Source organism: Anolis carolinensis, chromosome 4, assembly GCF_035594765.1.
Source record: "Anolis carolinensis isolate JA03-04 chromosome 4, rAnoCar3.1.pri, whole genome shotgun sequence".
In the NCBI taxonomy this organism is placed as follows: domain Eukaryota; kingdom Metazoa; phylum Chordata; class Lepidosauria; order Squamata; family Dactyloidae; genus Anolis; species Anolis carolinensis.
The window spans coordinates 69,803,305-69,830,309 of NC_085844.1; the positions used below are offsets into that span (position 1 = coordinate 69,803,305).

General features: G+C 39.9%; 1 protein-coding gene across 3 annotated transcripts; it reads left to right on the top strand.

The window, feature by feature from the left end:
• On the top strand, window positions 1–27,005 carry LOC100554161 (beta-Ala-His dipeptidase). 3 transcript variants are annotated; one of them, XM_008108740.3, is made up of 12 exons: window positions 1–140; window positions 7,230–7,355; window positions 9,249–9,392; window positions 10,106–10,268; window positions 12,224–12,312; window positions 14,853–15,053; window positions 15,835–15,919; window positions 18,408–18,568; window positions 19,444–19,608; window positions 22,226–22,367; window positions 23,823–23,970; window positions 26,367–27,005. In XM_008108740.3, exons 1-12 carry the CDS (start codon window positions 138–140, stop codon window positions 26,470–26,472), a joined length of 1,533 nt encoding a protein of 510 aa, XP_008106947.2. In that variant the 5' UTR covers window positions 1–137; the 3' UTR covers window positions 26,473–27,005. The 3 variants fall into 3 exon arrangements, with proteins under 3 accessions (XP_008106947.2, XP_062836668.1, XP_008106948.2); XM_008108741.3 differs by lacking the exon at window positions 1–140 and adding an exon at window positions 4,304–4,480; XM_062980598.1 differs by lacking the exon at window positions 19,444–19,608.

Consider the following 27,005-nt stretch of genomic DNA (forward strand, 5'->3'; position numbering starts at 1 on the left):
GTGCACTTTTATAAGAAGGGTTAGCTGTGAATTGCAAGACGGTCTAACATGAACTGAAGACCTTGAAATCGCATTAGTTTCTGTACTGAACAAGAAAAGAGGAAGAAACAGTTGTATCTGTCACCTGAACTTTTATCATGGTAAGCCTTCTTTAAACTGAATTCTTTGATCATGACTGCGGATAACGTACCTGTCAAATTTCTATATCGTATATACTTACAAAGGATTCCCAAGACCTCTGGAGCGATCATCTCTAGAGTAGCTCAGGTCATTTGTATTATACAGAGAGTTCAAATGGAGAATTGATAAAAGATGGCTGTTTTATGGTGCGATCCACTATATATTTGTGCAACATGGATTTAGTAAATTCCTTATCACTAGTACATGCAGTCTGACTCTACTTTAACTGTTATGGCTCAATACCATGGAATCCTGGGATTTGTAGTTTCGTGAGGCACCAGCATTCTATGTTAGAGAAGGCTAAGGATCTGGTAAAACTATAACTATGATTCTATAGCATTCAGGTTATTAAAGTGGTGTCATACTGGATTAGTTCAACAGCGTGGATTCACTCTAGATCAACTATGCTGGGCTATCTTGGAATGGAGTACCTTAAGCTGGGATAGTACAAACTGGGGAAAGGCAGCTGCATGCGCAAATCTCCCTTCTTTGTAGCAAAAGTACAAAACAAAATGACCCGAATGAAAGAGGGAAAAAAAATGCCAATGTGGTTGTATTCCCACCAACCTGGAAGTGAGCTCCACTGAACACAATAGATGTTATTTCTAAGGAATCACACACAGCTTTACACTGTTAAACTCCTGCAGTCTTTTCACACTACAAAAAATATAACACTGTCTCTACTTTAAATTCCTTGGCTGTGCTTTGTGGGATCCTGGGGTTAATAGTACGGTGTGGCTGTAGAAATCTCTGGCTGAGATTTTCAAATGTGTGCGTGTACCTTCATGTCTCCTGATCAATTTATGGCAATCTCAATCATTTCAAAGGATTTTCTTAAATGTTGCTTGCCACTTCCTTCTTCTAAAATATAGCCTACAGCACCTGGTGTCTGTTTGTGGTCTCCCACCCAAGTACTAACCAAGGCTAAACCTGCTTAGCTTCACAAGATCAAAGGTGAGCTGATGTTTTTAGGGTATTTAAACCTATTCTGTAGATTGTACATCCCAGTACACTATTATATAGGATGGCACCATGGCAATTAAGAGAGGAATGATAGTTCAGTAGTTGTGTAGTTTGAAAGGGCTCCATGGATGGAGGCAGGAGTACATCTGGATCTTCAGAAATTGTTGCATTTTTAAATTCTCCTTGGTCCCATTTGGCCAATGGACAGAAATAACGAGAGCTGAGGTCCAAGAAAATTGGTTGGACTGTGTGTTGATTATGTCAACATTGTGCCTTACTGCAGAAAGGAAAGGGCATTAAACAAGGTATTAGGATTTAGAATAATAGAGTTGGAAGAGACATCATGGGCCAACCAGTTCAACCCCTGCCAAGAAGCAGGAAAATCGCATTCAAAGCACCCCCGACAGATGGCCATCCAACCTCTTAAAAGACTCCAAAGAAGGAGCCTCTACTACAGTCTAGGGAGAGAGTTCCACTGCTGAACAGCTCTCACAGTGAGGAAGTTCTTCCTAATGTTCAGGTGGAATCTCCTTTCCTGAAGTTTGAAGCCATTGTTCTGTGTCCTAGTCTCCAGAGCAGCAGAAAACAACCTTGCTCCCTCCTCCCTGTGGCTTTCTCTTACATATTTAGACATGGCCATCATGTCTCCTCCCAGCCGTCTCTTCTGCAGCCTAAACATGCCCAGCTCTTTAAGCTGCTCCTCATAGGGCTTGTACTCCAGACCCTTGATCATTTTAGTTGGCCTCCTAAATGGCTGAGGGAGAAAAGGAAGGGGACTGAGGCTGTTCGGAATTGTGGGAGTTGAAGTCCAAAACACCCGGAGGGCCCAAGTTTGCCCATGCCTGGAATAGATGTACTCTGTGCAGATGACTCTTGAAAGGGTAATCGATCATAAACAGAGTCTGAGAAACCATTTCCCTCTGGTCAACCTTTCCTAGACTCATACTAACAGAGGATTCCAAAAAGGTAACTCTGCTCTAGTAACTACCGCGTTTCCCCGAAAATAAGACAGTGTCTTATATTAATTTTTGCTCCCAAAGATGCGCTAGGTCTTATTTTCAGGTGATGTCTTATTTTTCCATGAAGAAGAATTCACATTTATTGTTGAACAAAAAAATGAACATTTATTATATACTGTACAGTAGCTGTCATCACAAACCAGCATAACCAAACAAATTGTGAATCTTATCAAGAATTTCTTGTTACTACCATTATTTCCATGTACAACAATCTATGGTACGTACATTTACTGATCCTGCAAGCTCTGGTGTTCTGTTTGGCGAGCATGCTTCCAAACAAAAACTTTGCTAGGTCTTACTTTCAGGGGAGGCCTTATATTTAGCAATTCAGCAAAACCTCTACTAGGTCTTATTTTCTGGGGCTGTCTTATTTTCGGGGAAACAAGGTAGGCTCTATCTGTGCTCCCAAGAACATATATAGAGCCCTGGTTCAAACTGGGGCCATTTGTTTATTTATTTGGTTTGTTAATATTGTTTGAATATATCTTCCATTTTAAAATGGTGTCGAAATGCATTTCTCCCAGGGTGTGGATGCATCTTCTAGATCAGGCATAGGCAAACCAATTCTTATTAGGAACTAGCTTGGGGACCCAGCGGTGTCCAGGTTATTAGAAGAAGGCATTGTTTGTTTTGGGATGTTAGGTGATATCACTGAAGTTTTGTCCAGATCCATCGTTGGCTGGGTTCAGTGCTGTCTGGATAAGGGTGAACTACAACTCCCAGATACCTAGGGCAATCACTCCCAAAGCCTGTCAGTATTCGCAGTTGGCCATGTTGGGTCTGTGTGCCTAGTTTGGTCCAGATCCGTCATCAGCTGGGTTCAGGGCTCTCTGGATATGGGTGAACTACAACTTCCAGATCCAAGGTCAATCACCCCCAAACCAGGCCCATATGCACAGTTGGCCATGTTGGGTCTGTGTGCCATGTTTGGTTCAGATCTGACATCAGCTGGGTTCAGTGCTTTCTGGATGCAGGTAAGTATAACTCCCAAAACCAAGGTCCATTCCCACTAACCCTTGCAGTATATTCAGTTGGTCATGGGTAATCTCTGTGCCAAGTTTGGTCCCATCCATTGTTGGTCGGGGTCATAATTTATCTGGATGTAGGTGAACTATAACTCCCAAAATCAAGGTCCACTCCCACTAACCCCTGCAGTATGTTCAGTTGGTCATGGGGCTTCTCTATGCCAAGTTTGATCCCAGTCCATTGTCGGTGGGGTTCACAGTTTCTCTGGACGTAGGTGAACTATAATTCCCAAAATCAAGGTCCATTCCCACTAACCCCTGCAGTATGTTCAGTTGATCATGGGGCTTCTCTGTGCCAGGTTTGGTCCCAGTCCATTGTCAGTTGGGGTTTCTCTGGATGTAGGTGAACTATAGCTCCCAAAATCAAGGTCCACTCCCACTAACCCCTGCAGTATGTTCAGTTGGTCATGGGGCTTCTCTGTGCCAGGTTTGGTCCCAGTCCATTGTCAGTGGGGGTTTCTCTGGATGTAGGTGAACTATAGTTCCCAAAATCAAGGTCCATTCCCACTAACCCCTGCAGTATGTTCAGTTGGTCATGGGGCTTCTCTGTGCCAAGTTTGGTCCCAGTTCATTGTTGATGGGGGGCACAGTTTCTCTGAATGTAAGTGAACTATAGCTCCCAAAATCAAGGTCCACTCCCACTAACCCCTGCAGTATGTTCAGTTGGTCATGGGGCTTTTCTGTGCCAAATTTGATCCCAGTCCATTGTAGGTGGGGGTCACAATATCAGTATGTACTGCAAGTCCCATTGTCCATGGCAAGTTTGGTCCAGATCCATGGTTGGTTGTGTTAACAGTGCTCTCTGGATGTAGGTCAAATACAACTCCTGTTAATCATGGTGAATTCTCCCCAAACCTCTTGTTCCGTCGCTGATCAATTCCCCTGTTAACTGTGTGCCACACATACACATTTTTCACTTTGGTTATGTGTATAGATGGTGAGAGTTAAAGTCCAAAACCCCCGGAGGGCATTTTGCATGAGCTGCATTTCAGGGCGCAGTGTGGACGAGTGCAGGCTTGTGTTGTGTGTGTGTGTGTGGGGGGGGGGGGGGGGATGCGGCCCTCCAGGTGTTGCTGGGATTGCAAATGCCATGGGTCTGCGGCGGGTTGCGCAATCCCCGAAGGCAGGCAGGGAAAGGGAATTGGCCAAGGGAAGACAGCGGTGTGGCTGTGGCTGGTGGCCAAGGAAGCCACCCACCTCGCCCCGCTCTCGCCGCCGGGAAGCCTCCCTATAAAAGCCACCTGGGCCAGGTGCCATCAATGACAGCGCCACGTCTCCGCCTGGACCCGCAAGGTAAGTCGCTCGTCGCTCCCAGACCTCCCTTTGCGAAGAAGAGTAAGAGTCACTGGCCTCCTCGCTGGCTGAATCCCTGCAGAGATCTTTGGGGAGCTCCTGGGAAAGTCGCAGTTTTCTCTCCTCTCCTCGCTGGGCAATCATAGAGGGCATCCCACCCCTTCTAAACACCCCAAAGGCTCTGATCTTGGAAGCTAAGCATGTACAGCCCTGGTTAGCACTTGGATGGGAGGCCACCAATGCATCCCAGCTCATATAGGCTGCCTCTCAGAGGAAAGGAACTGGCACAGCCAACTGTTGAGTATTCTGTGGGTTATATTTCAAAGCAAGCATCTTGCTTTGCCAGACTGAGTAACCTCTGAGCTGCTGAACGTGCTGACCAAAAGGTCAGCAGTTCAAATCCAAGGAGTTGGTTGAGCTCCTGCTGTTAGCCCCAGCTTCTGCCAATGTAACATGCTAATGTGAGTAGATCAATAGGTACCACTCCAGCGGGAAGGTAGCCACACTTCATGCAGTCATGCCGGCCACATCACCTTGGAGGTGTCTACAGACAAGGCCGGCTCTTCGGCTTAGAAATGGAGATGAGCACCAACCCCCACTGACTTAATGTCAGAGGAAAACCTTTACCTTTACCTATTATATAACAATGGCTTCATACTACAGGAAAGGAGATGCCACCTGAACATTAGGAAGGACTTTGTCACTGTGAGAGTTGTTCAGCAGTGGAACTCTCTGCTCCAAAGTCTGATGGAATTCCCTCCCCAGGGAGATTAGGTTAGCTCTGACCCTCATTGTCTTCCGGAAGCAATTAAAAACATGGCTGTTCCGTTGTGCTTTTGAGTAGACAAGTCCGTTATAACCTGGCCCATATCCACATTGAAACTTGCCCTGTCACTTTATAGTTTGATTTCCGTTCAGATTTATCTTCCCTGCTTATTGTGTCTATTTGATGTATGTTCTATTTGTAATAGACACTCCCTAAATCAGTTTGACTGTCGCCCAGACTGTTGTCCTATATTGGACCTTTTAATGCCTTGGATGATTATTTAATATTTTAATTATGTCTATTTTAAATCATGACTTGTTTAATTTGTTTTTAAATGCATTCTTTGATGTCTCAGCTGTTGATTTTATGATATTATATGATTGTATTGGGCTTGCCCCCATGTGAGCCGCTCCGAGTCCCTGTTGGGGAGATGGAGGCAGCATACAAAAATAAAATTATTATTATTATTATTATTATTATTATTATTATTATTATTATTATTATTACTGAAGCTCCTTCTTTGGAGGCTTTTAAACAGAAGCTGGATGGCTATCTGTTGGGGGTGCGTTAATGCGATTTTCCTGCTTCTTGACAAGGGGTTGGACTGGATGGCTCACAAGGTCTCTTCCAACTCTATGATTCTATGTTTGAGACTATTCTGCAGTATATTTCAGAGTAGTTATTGTTTTTGTAAATAAACCTTCTGTAATTCTAAAGATTGAACTCTGGATCTTTGGCTCCTAAGCTCTAAATTATTTACAGCCACATGGCATTTCACACTCTGCTTGCTGTGAGCTGATTGCTCAACTATACGTATCCTATTTTGTAGCTGATTTTAAAGTAGATATAACTGCTTTTAATTTTAATGTTTTAATGTTTGTGTATATTTGTAATTATTTTATGTCCCGGCTTGCCCTGAGTCCCCTTCGGGGTGAGAAGTGTGGAATATAAATGTTTTAAATAAATAAAGTATTCTGTAGTTTACATTTCACTGCCACCTTTAAGGTCAGGTTGAGTATTATATTCGGGTCGGCTTATACTCGAGTATATACTGTAAGTCCTGCTCAATTAAACAGGAAATAACACACTTAAACCAGGAACTGAATTTTTTTCAAATGTTGTTACATAGTGTTATACTTGAAAGTATTCTGTAGGATCTCCTGGGTCTAAACTATAATTTATTCAAGAAATTGGAGAGTATTTAAACAACCGGCATATATGTCTGTCTACCTACTTATCATCTATCTCTTACAGATGTATCAGGGACAAAGTATTCCTGACAGATAGTCATCCAACCTGTTTAAAATGTTGCAAGGAAGGAGCTCACTCAGAGGCAGAGAGTTTCACTGTTGAACAGCTTGCATGGTCAGGAAGTTCTTCCACAGTAGAGTCTACAGCAGAGTCTCGCTTATCCAACATAAATGGAATGTTGGATAAGCAAAAATGTTGGACAATAAGAAGGGATTAAGGAAAAGCTTGTTAAACATCAAATTACGTTATGATTTTACAAATTAAGCACCAAAACATCATGTTTTACAACAAATTGACAGAAAAAGCAGTTCAATACAAGGTAACATTATGTAATAATTAAGGTATTTACTAATTTAGCACCAAAGCATCACAATGTATTGAAAACATTGACTATCAAAAGGCAGACTGCGTTGGATAATACAGAACGTTGGATGAGTGAAGGTTGGATAAGCGAGACTCTATTGTATCTGGATCTGTTTCTTTTGTCCCTGTTGAATTCTGATTGTCTTGCTGCTGAGTCCTTCTTGAATAACAAAACCATGTGTAAGATGAAGCCAGTCCTTGACTTCTAAACTGGAGTGATGCACTCAAATACGTCAAAGGGTCCAGTTGGTTTCTGTATTTGGAATATAACAGGACATCATCCTGTACTTTGACCTGGGCTACAAAGTGTCTCAGATCTGCCATGGGGATGCTCTTTAATGTATTGGATGTTGACTTCATTCTCTGCAGATATTCTGTATTTCCCTCATCATGCTGCTCCTTGCTGGAGGCAACTCGTCATCCCCAAATTCCTTATCACAGGAGGAGGAGCGGATTTTTCAGTACATTGATGGCCATCAAGATGAATTTGTTCAGGTACAAATAACACAGAATTTGAACTCTGCTAGCAACTCCACTCTGTGTTGCAGGAACTACAATGCAGACAGCAGAAGAATTAGCATTTGTCCCATCTATCAAATGCTTTATTATCAAATCTTATCAAGACTATCAAATCATATACACTTCCAGTTAGAGAGAAAGAAGACAAAGATGTGAATGAAGAAACAGAACTTTCCCTTTACTATTAGTAATGTATTCTGCAATACATTAATGGAACTGGCATTACTCATTGTGCTGGTGGGGACTCTTGAAAAATCAGGAAGATGCCTCACAATAGAGAGAAATGCAATTACCCCGTCTAAACAAAGCTTCAAGGAGGGAAGACTGTGTAGGTGGATGTTCTTTTTCTTGCTCTTATTCTTCTATGCTTCCTTTTAAAAGGACAGATTTCACAGCAACAGATCCCTTAGAAATAATTAGATGGAAGTAGGATTTACAAAGATGGATCACTCATGCAAAGCCTTCCTGACTTCTATCATTTTTAATAAACCAGCCAGGGAAAACTTACTGTTTTCAAAGCACTGGTGTAGCATAATGAGCACTATGAATCAGTAAGTTACATTCTTGAGATGATGTCTTTGGTTTTAGTTAGGTAATGATTCTACCAGAACTTAAAAAAAAAAAACTTAACAGGCTTCTTGTATGATTTACAATAGGATACTGCATATAAAACTGTCAGCCCTCTACATTTGTTGGTGTTAGTGACACAGGACACCCGCAAAAGTGAAAAAATGTAAATAAAGAAATCGATTTTTTTACCTGAGATAACACCCTTTTAGGAATTTCTAGGTGGAAATTCTGGTGGAGCTGAGCGTAGAATAATGTTGGAGAGTCTACAGAATCTTAGAAATCTCTCTAGGTCCTCTCTAGAAAAATCTAGGCCCTCCAACATGACTAGAGGAAGTTGACCATAGAGTTGTACTAGAAGACCTAGAGGTTGATTGAGAGAACATTTTTTATTTAAATCAGTGAATAATCAAATTCTCTAAAGTCAAAATTGCAAGTGTGGAGTGACAGGTGGTTCTCAAGACTGAAGGAAGTGTCCTGATGCCATGGATTATATCAGTGGTTCCCAAACTTATTTGGGCCCCCTTTCCAGAAAAAATATTACTCAGCGTGCCCTGAAAAGGGGGTGTGTGTGGCTTAGAGGGGTGGGTGTGTCTCCTGATCAAGAGGGTGGGGCTGAGCCTCTCCCCTAGCCCAAGATGCAGGGCTGGGAGGGGGAGGTGGGCGGGACCACAAATGGGCGACCAGGACTGGGATGGGCGGAGTTACGAGCTCTGAGGCAGGGCTGAGCTTCTATCCCTGTCCTGCGACGCCTGCCAGGACACAGGGAGCGGGGTTAGAGGAGGGCCTCTTCCCAAGTGCCTTACGGGGCTGAACCTTTATACCCTCCCCCGTGTTCTTACAAGCGCCTCGGGGAGGTAAACAGAGGCTCAGCCCTGTCTCGTGCTCTTGGGAAGAGGCCCCGCCCCTGCCCCTAGCCCCACCCTTTAGTCCTAAAAGGCCTCTCAGGAGAGGTATAGAGGCTCAGCTCTGTCTCAGGCTCTTGGAAGGAGGCCCCGCCCCCTTCCCTAGCTCCGCCCTCTGTGTCCCAACAAGTGCCTCAGGAGAGGTATAGATTCTCAGCCGTGTCTCGGGCTCTTGGGAAGAAGCCACACCCACTCCTCTAGTTCTGCCCCCTGTGTCCTAACAGGCGCCTCAGGTGTTCAGCCCTGTCTCCGGCACTTGGGAAGAAACCCTCCCCTGGCCCCACCCCCGTGTCCTAATAGATGCCATCACCGCCCCCCTGGATCACTGCAGCACCCACCAGGGGGCAGTAGTGCCCACTTTGGGAATCACTGGATTATATCATGGTTTTCTTTGCAGAACCTTGCAGGATGGGTGGCTGTGGAGAGTGATTCCATACAACCACATCTACGAGCAGAAGTAACACGAATGGTGAAGATCGCTGCAGCCAGCCTTCAAGACTTAGGAGCAAGTGTAATGCTCCGTGACACTGGCATTCAACAGGTATCCAGATAATATTGATTGCATATAAAAATCCCAAAACAGGAGAAATCTGTGCCAACATGTAAGGGTAAGCTGATTCACTTTCAGTTCCAAATTTCTATGCTATATTGTATACCATCTTGAATAGTGAGCTGTACTTCAGAGACAGGAGGCAATAATGTGAAGATGGAAGCAGGTGTGCAAGACTCATAGTAAGATTGGAGAAAAGTGTCTTATGATTCAGGGTTGTGGCACCATTTAGATTTGTTGACCCAGGTACTTAATATGAACATGTAAGTATTAAAAATCCTATGTTCAAGTTCTTGGTTAAGAGAGCTATTGGCAAAGTGTTTTTTGGCGCGCCATGACAAAGGGGAAGCTTCCTGAACTGCAGTGGTCAACAGCAGCACTGTGCTCAGCATCACATGGCTTAGTGCTGCCATTTTAAATATGCCTTTAAAGCATTGTGGAAAATGTTAAATGGTAGGTCAAAGGAATTGTGATGTGTGAGTATATGGGTCACAGCATGTATCAACCCATTTTGTCTAGACTAAACTAAATTTCTTTCACACCCACATCTGCTTAGGTCTGTAAGAACTAGAGAATGTAGGGTAATAATCTACACCGGAACCCAAAACGAGATCTCATAGGAATTGCCATTGTTTCAGAAGGCACCTCAGTGAAAAAACTGCTGCTAAGATTTTAAGTTTTCATTTGCTATTGTCTCTCAACAGCTACCCAGTGGCCAGAATATTTCTTTACCTCCTGTTATTCTAGCAAAGCTTGGGGAAGATCCACTAAAGCCAACTGTGTGCTTTTATGGTCATGTGGATGTGATGCCTGCCAAAATCCAAGATGGATGGAAAACCTCTCCCTACAACCTGACTGAAATTGATGGTATGCATACCACATTAAAAAAAAAATCTGTATTTTTCAGTTGAAAAAAAAATACTAGGTTTTGGGATAGTACTGATGTTTAAAAATATTTTGGTGTTTAAGAGATAGTGTCATTATAGATAGCAATTGGTGGAATTTTGAGTGAAATTTTTATTTTAAAATGGAAGGGATTTGGCAGGGCTGGGGAAAAGTAGCAATTGTAAAATAGGGGTAAGAGGCTGCATGTAGCTGGTGGGTCACACCTTCCCTACCCACATTCTAATCAATATAGGTTCTTCTCCAGATCTCAGCATTCTCAAAGTTTAAGATTTTGGCAACCTCAACTCAGATTAAGGATTAAAGTAGCACTTTAATCTCCTGAAACCATGTGCATGGTTGACCGTTGATGCCCATAGTTTATGACCCTATGCAACTTCTGAAGTGGGTGGCACTACACCAATTTACTCAGCAGTTGAGGTTGAGGAAAAGGAGAGCAGGATACATTAAGTATCAAACACTGTAGCACTAAACATACCACATTTTTAAAAATGACCAAGTCTAATAACCCAAGAAATTCTGGGGATGCTCTGCCAGCTGCTAATGCAATGTCAGTGGCAAGTGCGAGCCCTGGAGGGCAAGGAATCCAGGAACATGGACCACACACAATTGTCCTAACTATGTTGTATGCTTGTACTGAATCTAAGCACTTTCAAGCTAATTCAAAGCCCATCACAAACATTATCAAGCTACAATTTCCAATATTCCATTATTTTTACCTTATTTTTCTTTGTTTAGATCAGGGGTCCCCAAACTAAGGCCCGGGGGCCGGATGCGGCCCTCCAAGGTCATTTACCTGGCCCCCGCCCTCAGTTTTATAATATATTTTATATCAGTTTTAATAATATAATATATTGTATATACATATAATATTGATAATAATCTTATGTTATACAATATAATACTAATAGTAATACCATATAATAATATTAATTATATGTTATATATTACATATTATATAATAGTATAGTGGTATAGTTCAATATAGTAATATATAATGCTAATATTGTGCTAAGCTAATAATATAATATATTGTATGTACATACAGCTGCTCTGAGTCCCCTTCGGAGTGAGAAGGGTGGGATATAAATGTAGTAAATAAATGCAGTAAATAAATAGTTAATTTTAGACTTAGGCTCGGGCAAAGTCTGGCATGACTTGAAGGCACACAACAGCAACAACAATCCTAATTAACTTGACTATCTCATTGGCCAGTAGCAGGCCCACACTTTCAATTGAAATCCTAATAGGTTTATGTTGGTTAAAATTGTTTTCATTTTTAAGTACTGTATTGTTCTTTCATTGTTGTTGTTTTGCACTACAAATAAGACATGTGCAGTATGCATAGGAATTTGTTTGTATTTTTTTTCAAATGATAATTCGGCCCCTCAACAGTCTGAAAGATTGTGGACCGGCCCTCTGCTTAAAAAGTTTGGGGACCCCTGGTTTAGATTCTGGCTGTTTCTCCCCAATGTAAGCTGCTGAATTGTGTATTTTTTATTATTTAAATTCTTGTTAACCTGTGGTTACTTTTGATGTAGATGTGGTTTGTTTTGGGTTAGGGTGGGGTGGATTATTTTGTCTCGGTCTACTTTTTGTGGCATTGAATATTTGCCGATATTTGTTGTTAACCGCCCTGAGTCCCCTTGGTGAGATAGGGAGGGATATAAATAAAGTTTCATCATTATAATAATATTAATATTATTATAAACCTTAAAGGCAGATCCCACAGAATTTCAGAGATTTGTACTTCTTGCCTATAGCCAACTGGACAAATAACTTTGTGGCAAGTACAAAAATTGAACTAGGGACATTCTTGGGTCATAACTTAGTCTTTGAGGCACTGTGCTACACTTACTTTTCTCTATCATTAACATCATCAGAGATTTCAGCATCTTATTGGTGTTGTTTATGTCAAGGAAACCTTTTTGGACGGGGAACAACAGATGACAAAGGACCTGTCCTAGCCTGGATAAATGCAGTGAAGACCTTTAAAGCACTGAACATAGTATGTAAACATGAATGACTATCTCCTCTGCTGCTACCTCCACATCCTCCCCACCTTCCTCTATTTCCATCATTGTCTTCCTCTCCTCCTCCACCCTCTCCTCCTTCTCCTACATGGGGGGCGGGGGGGGGGGGGGGAGGTAGAATTATGGCCTCCCAGATGTTGTCATTTTATTACTCTCATCAACTCTTAACCACCATAACTGTTTGTGATCATGGGAGTAGCTGGAGAGAGGGAGAAGAAGAGGCATGCACAACTGCATCATGATTTGGTCCAGAAGCACATGTTAGGCTCTTTCTCTCTACCTCCATTGCTCTGGCATCAGAAGGAGAGAAGAAGACTGTCCGTTGTACTGAATCCCTTTCCACACTGGCATCTCCTTTTCTTTGTGTGTCATGTCTTCTTTAGATAGTTAACCTTAGAGCAAGTTACTGTCGAATTATCAATTTGTAAGCAACTCTGAGAGTATTTGTGGTTGAAGAGTATGATATCAATACTCTAAATAATAATAATAATAATAATAATAATAATAATAATAATAATAAGCTGATGAAACCATTGATCATATCCTCAGCTGCTGTAAGAAAATTGCACAGACAGACTATAAACAGAGGCACAACTATGTGACCCAAATGATTCATTGGAAATTATGCCTCAAGTAACACCTCCCAGCAGTAAAGAACTGGTGGGATCACAAACCTGCAAAGGTAATGGAAAATGAACACACAAAGATACTGTGGGACTTCCAAATCCAGACTGACAAAGTTCTGGAACACAACACACCAGACCTCACAGTTGTGGAAAAGAAAAAGGTTTGGATCATTGATGTCACCATACCAGGTGACAGTCGCATTGACGAAAAACAACAGGAAAAACTCAGCTGCTATCAGGACCTCAAGATTGAACTTCAAAGACTCTGGAAGAAACCAGTATAGGTGGTCCCGGTGGTGATCGGCACATTGGGTGCCGTGCCAAAAGATCTCAGCCGGCATTTGGAAACAATAGGCATTGACAAAATTACGATCTGCCAATTGCAAAGGCCACCCTACTGGGATCTGCGCGCATCATCAGAAAATACATCACACAGTCCTAAACGCTTGGGAAGTATTCGACTTGTGATTTTGTGATACAAAATCCAGCATATCTATCTTGTTTGCTGTGTCATACAATGTCGTTGTGTCAATAATGATGATGATAATAATAATAATAATAATAATAATAATTGATCATATCCTCAGCTGCTGTAAGAAAATTGAACAGACAGACTACAAACAGAGGCACAACTGTGTGGCCCAAATGATTCATTGGAACTTATGCCTCAAGTATCACCTCCCTGCAGTTAAGAACTGGTGGGATCATAAACCTGCAAAGGTTGTGGAAAATGAACACGCAAAGATACTGTGGGACTTCCGAATCCAGACTGACAAAGTTCTGGAACACAGCACACCAGACATCACAGTTGTGGAAAAGAACAAGGTTTGGATCATTGATGTTGCCATCCCAGGTGACAGTCGCATTGATGAAAAACAACAGGAAAAACTCAGCCGCTATCAGGACCTCAAGATTGAACTTCAAAGACTCTGGCAGAAACCAGTGCAGGTGGTCCCGGTGGTGATGGGCACACTGGGTGCCGTGCCAAAAGATCTCAGCCGGCATTTGGAAACAATAGACATTGACAAAATTACGATCTGCCAACTGCAAAGGCCACCCTGCTGGGATCTGCACGCATCATCCGAAAATACATCACACAGTCCTAGAAGCTTGGGAAGTGTTCGACTTGTGATTTTGTGATATGAAATCCAGCATATCTATCTTGTTTGCTGTGTCATACAACATCGTTGTGTCAATAATAATAATAATAATAATTTATTTATTTCTATCCCACCACCATCTACCCGAAGGGATTCAGGGTGGTTAACAAAATACAGTAAAGTACAGCAATGTATATAAACAATACATAAATCTAAAATGATAAAACCATAAAATTACAATCATGCACATACATAATTACAATATAAAACATTAAAATGCATAAAATGCAGTCATAGCTGAGGATAGAGACAGGTTGTTTCCGGTTGACACATACCCAGTGCTGAAGCGACACCAACAGTAAGTCCTCAGACTAACCCTTAAAAAATCTATGTAAGATCAAAGGCTTGTTTAAAAAGCCACGTGTTTACACTGGAATGGAAGGCTTGAAGCAATGGGGCTAGCCTGATCTCTCTGGGGAAGGCATTCCAGAGCCGAGGAGCCACCACTGAGAAGGCCTTCTTTCTCGTCCCCACCAACAGTGTTTAGGACAGTGGTGGGACAGAGAGAAGGGCCTTCCTGGTAGATCTTATCTACATTTCATTTTGAATCTACAGCAGTGTACAAACATTGTGAGAGTTCTTCATGAAGATATGAATCATGGAAAGCTTGTCCCCAATTATAGATGTGTCTATTATGAATCTATCTGGGCACTGTAATGAATTTCTTTTAACTGTCATGTTATTGAGAGTACTGTTCGAGTGTGACTTAAGGTTTATTTTTTCCCCTAGGAAATACCAGTAAACATCAAATTTCTGATTGAAGGCATGGAAGAAGCAGGGTCCATTGGCCTAGAAGAACTAGTTGAAAAGGAAAAGGAACATTTTTTCTCCGATGTCAACTATATTGTGATCTCAGACAATATTTGGCTCAGCACAACAAAGCCAGCTCTTACGTATGGGACTCGGGGGAATGCCTGCTTCTCTGTGCAGGTAAAAGACTTAGCCTGTCCAAAATATTATGAGTTTCCACAGCTACTATTTTGTCTCACTATCACTATTAGGCATTTATCATGATTGAGCATCCCTTATCTAGAATTCCAAAATCAGAAATTGTCCACACGAGTGGCATAGAAAGTGACACATGTTCTGAAAGTTCTTCCAGAACTTTAGTTATCTTCATTTTTAATCTTCTGTAAAACTGTCCTCAAATGGCACAGATCAGAAGTGGAGATGAATAGGCTCATTTATAAATTTCCATAGTATCTGTCAAAGTTCTGAAAATTTTTATATGCATGCTTTGCATCAGATTTGCTGTGAGGCACTCTGCCAAAAGGTTCATGATCACTGAAACAGCTTGCTGCTTTTTGTTTCAATGTTCTCAGACTTTGTTTCACCCACAAAACTATTTAAAATATTGTATAAAATTACCCCCAGGCTATGTGCATAAGGTATATGTACAACAAATGAATTTCATGTTTAGACTTGGATCTCATTTCCATAATATGTCATTATGTACATATATGCATTGCAAAATCAAAAAGATAAGAACTCCAGATCCAAAACGCTTCTGGTGCCAAGATAATGGATCCTCAACCTCTATATGTTTACCACTTCCTAATCAAGTTTGATATCTCACCTTCTTCCCGCAATAATATTCTGAAATAGATGACAACTTACAAAAGAAATATTACATCTCCATCCCTCTCATTCCCTTTCCCCTTTCTTTCTGCAAATTCAATTTAGAATAATTATTTGTCTTTCTTTCAAATAGGTTGAATGTGGCGAAAAAGATCTTCATTCTGGAAGTGTTGGTGGCATTGTCCATGAAGCCATGTCTGATTTGATAGCCTTGCTTGGTAAAAAAGGACTACCTTTATTTGCCTACATGTTACTTGGCCAGAAACTAAGTTGCATGCATGCCTCAAAAGAGTAAAAATCCTAAGTTTAGTTTGTAAAGGAATATTAGAAATGTAAGCTTTTTATTGTCTCAAAAAATGAAATGCATGGTGGTAGTATTGTTATTTTTTGTTTTTAATGTTCTTCCCCCCTCAGCTTTCTTCAGAGGAGCATACATTTATGAACATGCAAATCCATATGTGGGTTGTCCCAAGAAAAGAACAGGATAATTGCTCAAACTGATGACTCTACAAAATGTTTATCAAAGCTCTTCGGAATCCAAACTGCATCAGAGACAGCATTAGGGATAAAGTTAGTTAAATGACCGAAAGTGTCCTTCCTTCTTGTTCACAGTGAGGAAGTTCTTCCTAATGTTCAAGTGGAATCTCATTTCCTGTAGTTTGAAGCCATTGTTCCACATCCTAGTCTCCAGGGCAGCAGAAAACAAGCTTGCATATTTATATATAGCTATGATGTCTCCTCTCAGTGTTCTCTTCTGCAGGCTAAACATGCTCAGCTCTTTATGCTGCTCCTCATAAGGCTTGTTCTCCAGGCCCTTTACCATTTTCATTGCCTTCCTCCGGACACATTCCAGCTTGTCAACGTATCCCTTAAATTGCAGTGCCCAAAACTGGACACAGTATTCCAGGTGTGGTCTGACCAAGTCGGAATAGAGGAGTAGCATGACTTCCCTGGATCTAGACACTATACTCCTATTTATGCAGGCCAAAATCCCATTGGATTGTTTCACTGCCTCATGACATTGCTGGCTCATGTTTAACTTGTTGTCCACAAGGACCCCAAGATCCTTTTCATAGTTCCTTGGTCATGGCCCTCTATGATGTGAACTGATACTTATGCATATTTTCCCACCACTTCTCTTCCCACCAGTTGACTCTGCAATTCTAGTGAATGCAGCTAGATTAATCAGTAACCTTCCTATCTTAGAATGTAATTCTTATAATAAAGCCTTTAGTGCCCTTCTCAAGTGTCCTGGATTTGTAATCAGAGTCTCCAATTGCTGCAGGCACTTTTCATTAAAAACAACTCTTTAAGATTGTCTAAACCAGGGTTCAAAAAACTTTTCCATTTGTGACCCCTTTCTCCCTGATAAATTTCTACATGACCTTGGGGATATAGGTATATAAAATAGGTATAAAAATTGCTGATAATAAATCAGCATTTGCAAGGCTTTCTAAACAGGCTGATTTCCCCACTGTACACTGTTGCTAATAGATTTGTGTTAATGCATAGCGTTCAGAACCCTTTTACTGTTGCCAATTTTTGTAACCCCCAACACTGAGCTAAGGGAACCTCTTTTGGTGTCAGGACCCACAGTTTAAGAAGCAGTGGTCTAAACAAGAGATGCTGTGGTAAAGTTAGTACCTCCATTCTGGGCTCCCCTTCCATTCAGCATCAGCCTACTCGGTGGAAGCATTAACATTACCAAAGGTCAGTGGTTCTCAACCTGTGGGTCACCAGATGTTTTGGCCTTCAACTCCCAGAAATCCCACCAGTTTACCAGCTGTTAGGATTTCTGGGATTTGAAGGCCAGAACATCTGGGGACCCACAGGTTGAGAACCAGTGCCGTAGGTACTTCTCTGTCTTGGAGGACATACGTCTGTGTCTCACACAGCCTGACCTACACCGTCCTACTTTCAGGGTCTGCGAAGGTCTAAGGCAATGGGGTACAGTGATTTGAGCTTTGGAGGACCAGGGTTTAAAACAACGCTATTGAATGAAAACCCACTGGATGATCTTGGGCAAGTCAAATGGTCTCTCAACTCAGAGAACACCAATGGCAAAACCCTTCTAAAAATTTGCCATAAATTGAAATCAACTTGAAGACATATAATGATAACAACAAATATCCTATTGCAATGGCTGATTTGTCTAGTCCTAGCTGGATTCTATAAACAGAAAAGCACCATCTTGACCTTTTCTTTCATCGGGGGAATGTCTTGGGCCATCCCTGCCTATTTTATGAGGTATTAACTGCAGTGCGGACAACATAGAGGTGAAACATTAATTGGAACAGGACATGAAATTAGGTACTTCTGACTGTACAAGGTGCACTTGCTGACTCAATTTGTGTGAACATTTATTCAAGGAAAGATAATTAACATTTATTCACAGGACTTGGAACCTAGATTACTTTTGCTGAGCTTGGTTTGTAATGCAAATCTAAAATGACCAGAATGTACTGCCCTATATTTTAATGGCTCTACTGCCCTTCCTGTTCCTACACAAACATAATATTAAAAACCACAGGAGAGAGAGAAAAAACATTGTTTAATATAATATTAGTAAAAGGGAAAGGAATCTATGTTTGTTCTTTTACTTTAATGATACATAGATAAGAGCCAGGCAGGTTCTCAGCTATATAGTAGAAAGACATGATGCAACAGTAATTCTGAGTTATTTCTTTTAACGTGCTTGTTCCATAGACAGTCTTGTGAATTCATGTGGTCACATTCTGGTCCCTGGAATCTATGATGATGTTGCTCCACTTACAGAAGAGGAAAAAAAGCAGTATGAGTTGATAGAATTTGACTTGAAGGAATACAAAGCTAGCATTGGTGTAAAGGAAATTATCTATGATACCAAGGTATGGTTATCTATGATACTCTCAGTAAGAATAATCTCAAGAAATTTATAATGCAGTCCTATTTGTTTATTTATTTAGTGTATATCCCAAGGCCTCCAAGAAAATGGAGGAACCAAAAGTACTAAAAATCTTATTATTTTACCCGAGAACGCCACTCTAGAAATCTGTAGCAATCCAGTGTGACTCTGTTGTTAATTCTGACCTAGGGATTTCTTGATAAAACATATTAATCACATGTATGAATAACTGAATCAGCAGAAGTTCAACCTGCAATTGTATAATTAATAAACTCTCCACACAAAAGTGGAAGTACAATTGTCTTCAAACAAGTAAATCCCATTGAATTCAGTGGAACTTACTATCAGACAAACCAATGTAGGATTTGTGTTGTCAGAGGCTTTCATGGCCGGAATCACTGGGTTGTTGTGTGTATTCCGGGCTGTATGGCCATGTTCCAGAAGCATTCTCTCCTGACGTTTCGCCCACAGATATATAAACCTCCTTTTCTTAGTTTCCAGTATACATCACAACCTCTGAGGATGCCTGCCATAGATGTGGGTGAAACGTCAGGAGTGAATGCTTCTGGAACATGGTCATACAGCCCGGAAAACTCACAACAACCCAAAGTAGGATTGCAGCCTCAATCATATTGCCAGAGGTTTCTCTTCATTTATAGTGAGTTTCTTACTTATTATTTAAACATTACATTTTATGCCATTTGTGACAACTGATTGCCAGTAAAGTCTGAATTTTGATAGGTTGGGACCATTCACTCTAGCCTACTTCCTGCATTACGGTGAGCACCAACTCTGTCCCTTCTGTTCAGTGAGCTTTGGGTTTCTAAACTCACTGGTTTTTGTCCTTATATTTCCAAGGAGGAGATTTTCTCACACTTGTGGCGTCTTCCATCACTTTCTATTCATGGGATCGAAGGGGCTTTTTATGAACCAGGGATCAAAACAGTGATTCCATCAAGAGTCATAGGAAAATTTTCCATCCGCCAAGTTCCTCACATGGACCTTTCTAAAATGGAATGCCAGGTAACATAGTTGAAATAAGCTATGACTATGGCTTTGCACATTTTCCAAATAGGTTGGCCCTTCTCACATTTTGAGTTATAATGCTCTTATACTTATTACTTATATATGTGAAGAAAAGAGAGCATGACTAGAATATATGTTTGTGACCACCAAATGCATGTCCTCATGTGTGGCATTTAAAAGGAAAGACTTTTTCACCTTAAAAATCTAGTACTGAATACATAATACATTCTGCTTGCTACTGATGGAAGATATAACTGCTATTTTCTGAAAGATCACTATGTAACAAAATTTGAAAACTTTTCTGTTCCTACTTTGAAAGTGTTATTTCCTGTTTAATTGTGCGGTGCTTCTTTTGAAAGTAGTTGTTATACTCCAAAAACCTTATTTTTGTGGCTGCCACAAACTATGTTGAGTTGGTTGAGACTCAGTGAGATATTCATTGAAAAACTATTGCAAAATATGCTGCAGGATGTCCCGCAAAAACAAAGTTTTTGCAGTTTAATAAACCTTTTTCATGTTTTTATGATAAAATCAATTAGGAAATGACATTTATATATCAAGAACAAATATTGTGTTACATAGTGTAATGTTTTCTTGTTCTTGACACTCTCATATGCACATTTAGTAGAGATGCAAGGAAGGGGCATTTTGCTAGGAAAGCTAGAATGACCTCTTTTTTGCTATTTCTTAACAAAGAGCAAATGCTCTTCTTCTAGAAAGCTTTCAAGGAATGAGTATTTTAAAAGAAAGACCTTCAATAGTTTGTAGTATTACTAGTATTTTTAAAACTATGTTTTATTTATAATGTACACTATAACCTCTGGATCTATGGGACAGGTAACCTCTGTTTCTTTTATCCATATCTGACATAATATGTCCTTTAATGGACCAGATTTCCTTCATTTCAATAGGGTTTGCTATTACAGTAGAGTCTTACTAATCCAAGCCTCGCTTATCCAAGCTTCTGGATAATCCAAGCCATTTTTGTAGTCAATGTTTTCAATATATCGTGATATTTTGGTGTTAAATTCGTAAATACAGTAATTACAACATAACATTACTAAGTATTGAACTACTTTTTCTGTCAAATTTGTTGTATAACATGATGTTTGGATGCTTAATGTGTAAAATCATAACCTAATTTGATGTTTAATAGGCTTTTCCTTAATCCCTCCTTATTATCCAAGATATTCGCTTATCCAAGCTTCTGCCGGCCCGTTTAGCTTGGATAAGTGAGACTCTACTGTATCCACAGTTTTGCTTATCCATGCACAGTCTGTGAACATATTCCCCATGGATATGAGGGTCACATGATACGTTATATTTATTTTGTTTTAGCCATTCTAGCCATCTACGCTCAACAACCATGCATTTTACTTGATACCTGCAGAGGACAGTCTAGGGCCAGAATGTGTTTTTACTTTATGTAGATTTCCAGCATGTGATTGAGAACCCTGACTGACTGAAATATCTCATTATGTCAGAGCCAATCTGAGTACAGCTGTTTGCTTAGCTGTTTGCTGTACAAAGGCTGGTCTTAACAGGGCCATGTTGGTGGAGAGAAGGGCATTATTGGTGGACAAGATATTATGTGTGTAAGGTCAGCAGAGATGACCCTCTTTCATACATCCACATGGAAAAGGGGAATAGCTAACAGGAATGCCCAGATTTGATCAGCCTTTGAACAGTGAATTGTGTGTTGTGTGTGCATTTACACATACACACCAGGCCAATTAGCCTTTTCTACAGTTGTCTCCGATTTCTATTTACCATCCTACACTTTATTTCTGTTCCTTTTCCTCAACCCATTCCCTACTTTCAGCCTTTCTGTTATATATTAATTTTCTTCTGTCTTAGGATGCATCTACGCTGCAGAATTAATGCAGTTAGCCACCACTTTAACCATCATGGTTTAAGACTATTGATTCCTGAGATTTGTAGTTTAGTGAGGCTTCAGCACTCTTTGCAAAAAAAAAAGCCTAAAGACCTTGTAAAACTACCACTCCAATGATTTAACAGCATTGATGCATAGTAACTGAAGTGGTGTCGACCTGCATTAATTCTACAATGCGAATGCATTGTTAGAAACTCTTCACAGTCCTTGGCTTCAACATTTAGTTCCAGGAAAACTATCATCTTTCTCTTCCCTCACAGAAGCAAGACAAGTGGTTTAGTTTTTCTGTTTGATAAAACATACCATATTGCCACTCTAGATTAGTTAATCAGTGGTTTCACGTCCATAATTAAACATATAATATTAAAATAGAAGAAATACTTTTACTGTAAAACAGACTCGGAAGTGGAGTGGGCAGATCTAAAGACAACTTGGCAAGGTGGCACTACCTGGAGGAATCCTCCACCTTGTGTGACTATGGAGCTGAACAAACAACTCCGCATATGTATGCTTGCCCACAATGCCCTGCCTCATGCACGGAGGAGGAGTTGTTTAAAGCTACGGACAATGCGGTTGCTGTTGCCCTCTTTTGGTCTAAAACTATTTAGTTGCTTGTGATTTCTTCCCCCCCCCCCCCCAATCATTTTAAAATGTATTTATCTTGCAATGCTTTTGACACGAAATAAAAAATAAAACTGTAAATATGTTATTTCTTTGTAGGTGAAAAGGTACTTAGAGAGGATATTCTCTAAACGGAAAAGCTCAAATAAACTGACAGTGTCGATGGAAATGGGTGCAAAACCATGGGTTGCTAATATTAATGACCCTCAGTATGAAGCTGCTAAAAAGGCAATACAAAAAGGTTTGGATGGTTTTCAGCATGGAAATTGGTTTTACTTAGAACATTTTGTCTTTTGTAAATTTGCAAATGTGTGAATAAGAAAGCTGGTTACCATATATATTTAGAATCTATGATGCAGTCTAAAACCATTTATTTTCCCTTGTCAACATAGACCAAAACATACAGGATTAGATAAGTGTAATACTTCAGATGAAAATTTCATCCAATTTGGAGGATTCCTTGCATAGACATAGGAAGATGACGCCAATGATCCACTTGCAATTTTCTAAACTTTAATATGAATTTCAACTTATCCATCCATTCATCCATCATCCATACTCATATGTATAAGTAGTAACGTAAAGGTTTTCCCCTGACGTTAAGTCTAGTCGTGTCCGACTCTGGGAGTTGGTGCTCATCTCCATTTCTAAGCCAAAGAGCCAGCGTTGTTCATAGACACCTCCAAGGTCATGTGGCCGGCAAAGCGGTACCTATTGATCTACTCTATAAATAACACTTGTTATTTACAATTGCAAATAAAAAGTATGTTTTCCACAATGTGTATAATGCATACAGTAATACCAAATTTGTAAATAACACTTCGTAAATAACACTGACATATGTATAAGTGTTGTTTACAAATTTGGTATTACTGTATGCATTACACACATTGTGGAAAACATATTTGTTTGGACATTGTCAAGTGTCAAATATGTAGACTGTCCAAATTATTTTTGATATACTTTCATAGGTTTAAAATACAGAATAATTGACTATACTGATATCTACAGTTTTCACATTGTGCAAAATCCACTCAAATCTAGTAGCTGGTAGATTTCATCAAATACATAGAAAAGTCATGGTGTCAAAAATTGCGAACATAGCTTTGCACTCTCTGTATGCCCTTTCTCTCTCTCACCCCAAAAAATTCAGCTCAGATATACCAATCTATATGTCCCACCATAGACCACTTATAAAGGTATTGCTGAATAAGCACATGCAATTTGGGTAAACCTTGTGCCATTTTCAGTGTCAGCTGACCCCAATCTATTTTTTTGGGAGCTACCTGAATTCGGTAGGGCAAATAGCAGTACTTTGATTCAGCAGCCCGAAAATCCATTTTTGCTCCATCATAAATCACTATTGCAGAAGTGATTTATGATGTAATACAAAAATGATCACAGCCATTCAGTAATAAAATACAATAATTTAAACCCACCCCCTTGCCAAAATAGGTGAGATTGATCACAAACATGGTATGCAAAATTATTTTGCCTCTGAAGTAGGGGAAAACTGTATAATAAAGTTAATCACCTTAACATGAATAATTGGAATCAGTGACAGAATATACAACTCTACATTATGTGACTTGCAGTTCCTGTTAGTTTTGCTTGCTTTTTTTTACTTGTAATGTGACGGTATGATTTTATTTCATTTTAATTGAAACATTTCCTCTCTCCTCCCTGTCCATTCTAGTTTTTAATCAGGATCCAGATATGATCCGGGATGGTGCAACAATTCCTATTGCCAGAATGTTTCAGGATATTACAAAGAAAAGTGTGATGATGTTTCCCATTGGAGCTGCGGATGATGGAGAGCACTCCCAAAAGGAGAAGATAAGCAGGTTCCCATGTACAACCAATTTCATTAGTGTGTTTTAGAAGAAGAGTTTGGGACTGTTCCTTTGTTGGGACTACAGCTTCCAGAACGCAGTAGCCAGCATGGGCAATGGAGCTTTTGAGTCTGAAAAAGTACAAACACTAAGCTGTAATTAGAAATGAGGAATAGTTACAATTCTCCTGTGATTTGCACTGTCTCTACACATTGGGGATGATTGAAGAAAGAAAGATCACTTCCATAACAGTAGAGAAAATTAATTCATTTCCCCCCATTTTCCTGTACACCAATTTTAGGTCTGTAAGAGATCCAGAAGTGCTGGAACTAATTTGGGTTAAAAAAAAAATTATGTCTCTCTTCTATAGAAGCGATGTAGTCTAGGCATATTGCACTTCCAGGTTTTTCTGGAAATAAGACTGTTTTAACCAGAGGTTTTCAACCTTTGGCCCTTCAAATGTTTGTCAGTTCTCAAAGGTCCCAGCCAAGCAGAGCTTATGTTCAGGGATTCTGGGAGACAAAATCTAAAATATCTGAAAAGTTGAAAACCACTTTCTGCATGGCTTAAACATATTGAGGTACACATGTCTTCTGGTTTTGAGACAATTCTAATAGGGAATTTTGTTTTATGAATAGGTATCTAAGACATATGGAACTGCATTAACAGTCTCTTAACTGATGTATTGATGATTCATCTCTCCCTCTCTCTACCGCTGCACATACGTATGCACACATCCACACTGATATGATACCCTGTTTTCGTGAAAACAAGACATCCCCTGAAAATAAGACCTAGTAGAGGTTTTGCTGAATTGTTAACTATAAGGCCTCCCCTGAAAGTAAGACCTAGCAAAGTTTTTGTTTGGAAGCATGCCTGCCAAACAGAACACCAGAGCATGCAGAATTGGTAAATGTATATACCATAGAGCAGGGGTCCCCAAACTAAGGCCCGGGGGCCGGATGCGGCCCATCGAAGCCATTTATCCAGCCCCCACAGCACAAGGGCAGAAAGGGGTTGGGCTAAATGACCCAAGGGGTCTCTTCCAACCCTCTTTATTATTATTATTATTATTATTATTATTATTATTATTATTATTATTATTATTATCATCATCATTGAGGCTGGGTGGCCATCTGTCAGGGGTGCTTTGCTTGTGCCTTTTGGTGCAGAAAGGCAGAAGAAGGTTGGACTAAAAGGCCCAAGGGGTCTCTTCCAACCCTCTTTATTATTATTATTTTATTGTATGACACAGCAAGCAAGATAGATATGCTGGATTTCATATCACAAAATCACAAGTCGAACACTTCCCAAGTGTCTAGGAATGTGTGATGCATTTTAGGATGATGTGCGCAGATCCTAGTAAGATTAAATAGATTAAATGGCCCAAGGGGGTCTCTTCCAACCCTCTTTATTGTTGTTGTTGTTGTTGTTATTATTATTATTATTATTATTATTATTATTATTATTATTATTATTAACATTGAGGCTGAGTGGTCATCTGTCAGGGGTGCTTTGCTTGTGCTTTTGGTGCACAAAGGCAGAAGAGGGTTGGACTAAAAGGCCCAAGGGGTCTCTTCCAACCCTTATTATTATTATTATTATTATTATTATTATTATTATTATTATTATTATTATTAACATTGAGGCTGAGTGGCCATCTGTCAGGGGTGCTTTGCTTGTGCCTTTTGGTGCAGAAAGGCAGAAGAGGGTTGGACTAAAAGGCCCAAGGGGTCTCTTCCAACCCTCTTTATTATTATTATTATTATTATTATTATTATTATTATTATTATTATTATTATTAACATTGAGGCTTGGTGGCCATCTGTCAGGGGTGCTTTGCTTGTGCTTTTGGTGCAGAAAGGCAGAAAAGGGTTGGACTAAAAGGCCCAAGGGGTCTCTTCCAACCCTCTTTTTCATTATTATTATTATTATTATTATTATTATTATTATTATTATTATTATTGCTCGGTAGCCAACTATAGTCCGGCCCTCCAACGGTTCTGAAGGATCGTGAACTGGCCCCCTGTTTAAAAAGTTTGGGGACCCCTGCCATAGAGTGTTGAACATGGAAATAATGGTAGTAACAAGAAATTTTGGATAGGATTCACAGTTTGTCTGGTTATGCTGGTTTGTAATGATAACTACTTAAATGTGAATTCTTCTTCATGGAAAAATAAGACATCTCCTGAAAATAAGACCTAGCACATCTTTGGGAGCAAAAATTAATATAAGACACTGTCCTATTTTCAGGGAAACATGGTAGTAGACCATAGATTATGTTGCAGATATTTGTGTAGTTATATGGAACCACTCCATCCAAAGAGGTGATGATATATGTCTTTTCAAAACAACATAACATCTTTTTGGTTGGATTCATAATTGTTTTTGTCCTCTTTCTTGATCAGGTCTAACTACATTAATGGAATAAAGGTGTTTGCCTCCTTTTTACTGGAGATTTCAAAGCTCCACAAGACGCTACAGGAAGCTCCCAGTTTGAAGACAATGACATGAAGCACATTATGGACTGCCTGCCTAGTGCTTACTTCTTTGGGAAATTTTTCAACTTCAGAATAAACAGGGATACAACCTCTGAACCTGTGCGAGTGCTTCCAGAATTCACTTCTGTGACTGTCACATGTATTTGTCATTTTGAATATATTTTATCGTTTAAATCTATGCATTTCAGTTATTTTCCTATCTCTGATTCTATTCTAATGAGAAAAATGAATACGGTTATTTCCTGATGAAGTGCCCCTACTGGTCATAAATGAAACATTTATTGTGTCATATAATATCAAAGTCAATCCATTCCTATTTTGAGATGCATTTCAGTGTAATATGGTTTATCTTTGTTTTGGTTTGTATGAATTTAGCACCACCATATCTAATGCCTATTTAGGCTGGATGACTATATAACTCTCTGTTCAATATAAATATCTGTACTGTTAATTTTTATTCCTTACTCCTCCCTTTATTCTTCATTGTTTGTCTACAATGTTTTTCTAATTTCTATCACTGCTGACAATAAAAACGTCCTTTCTGAC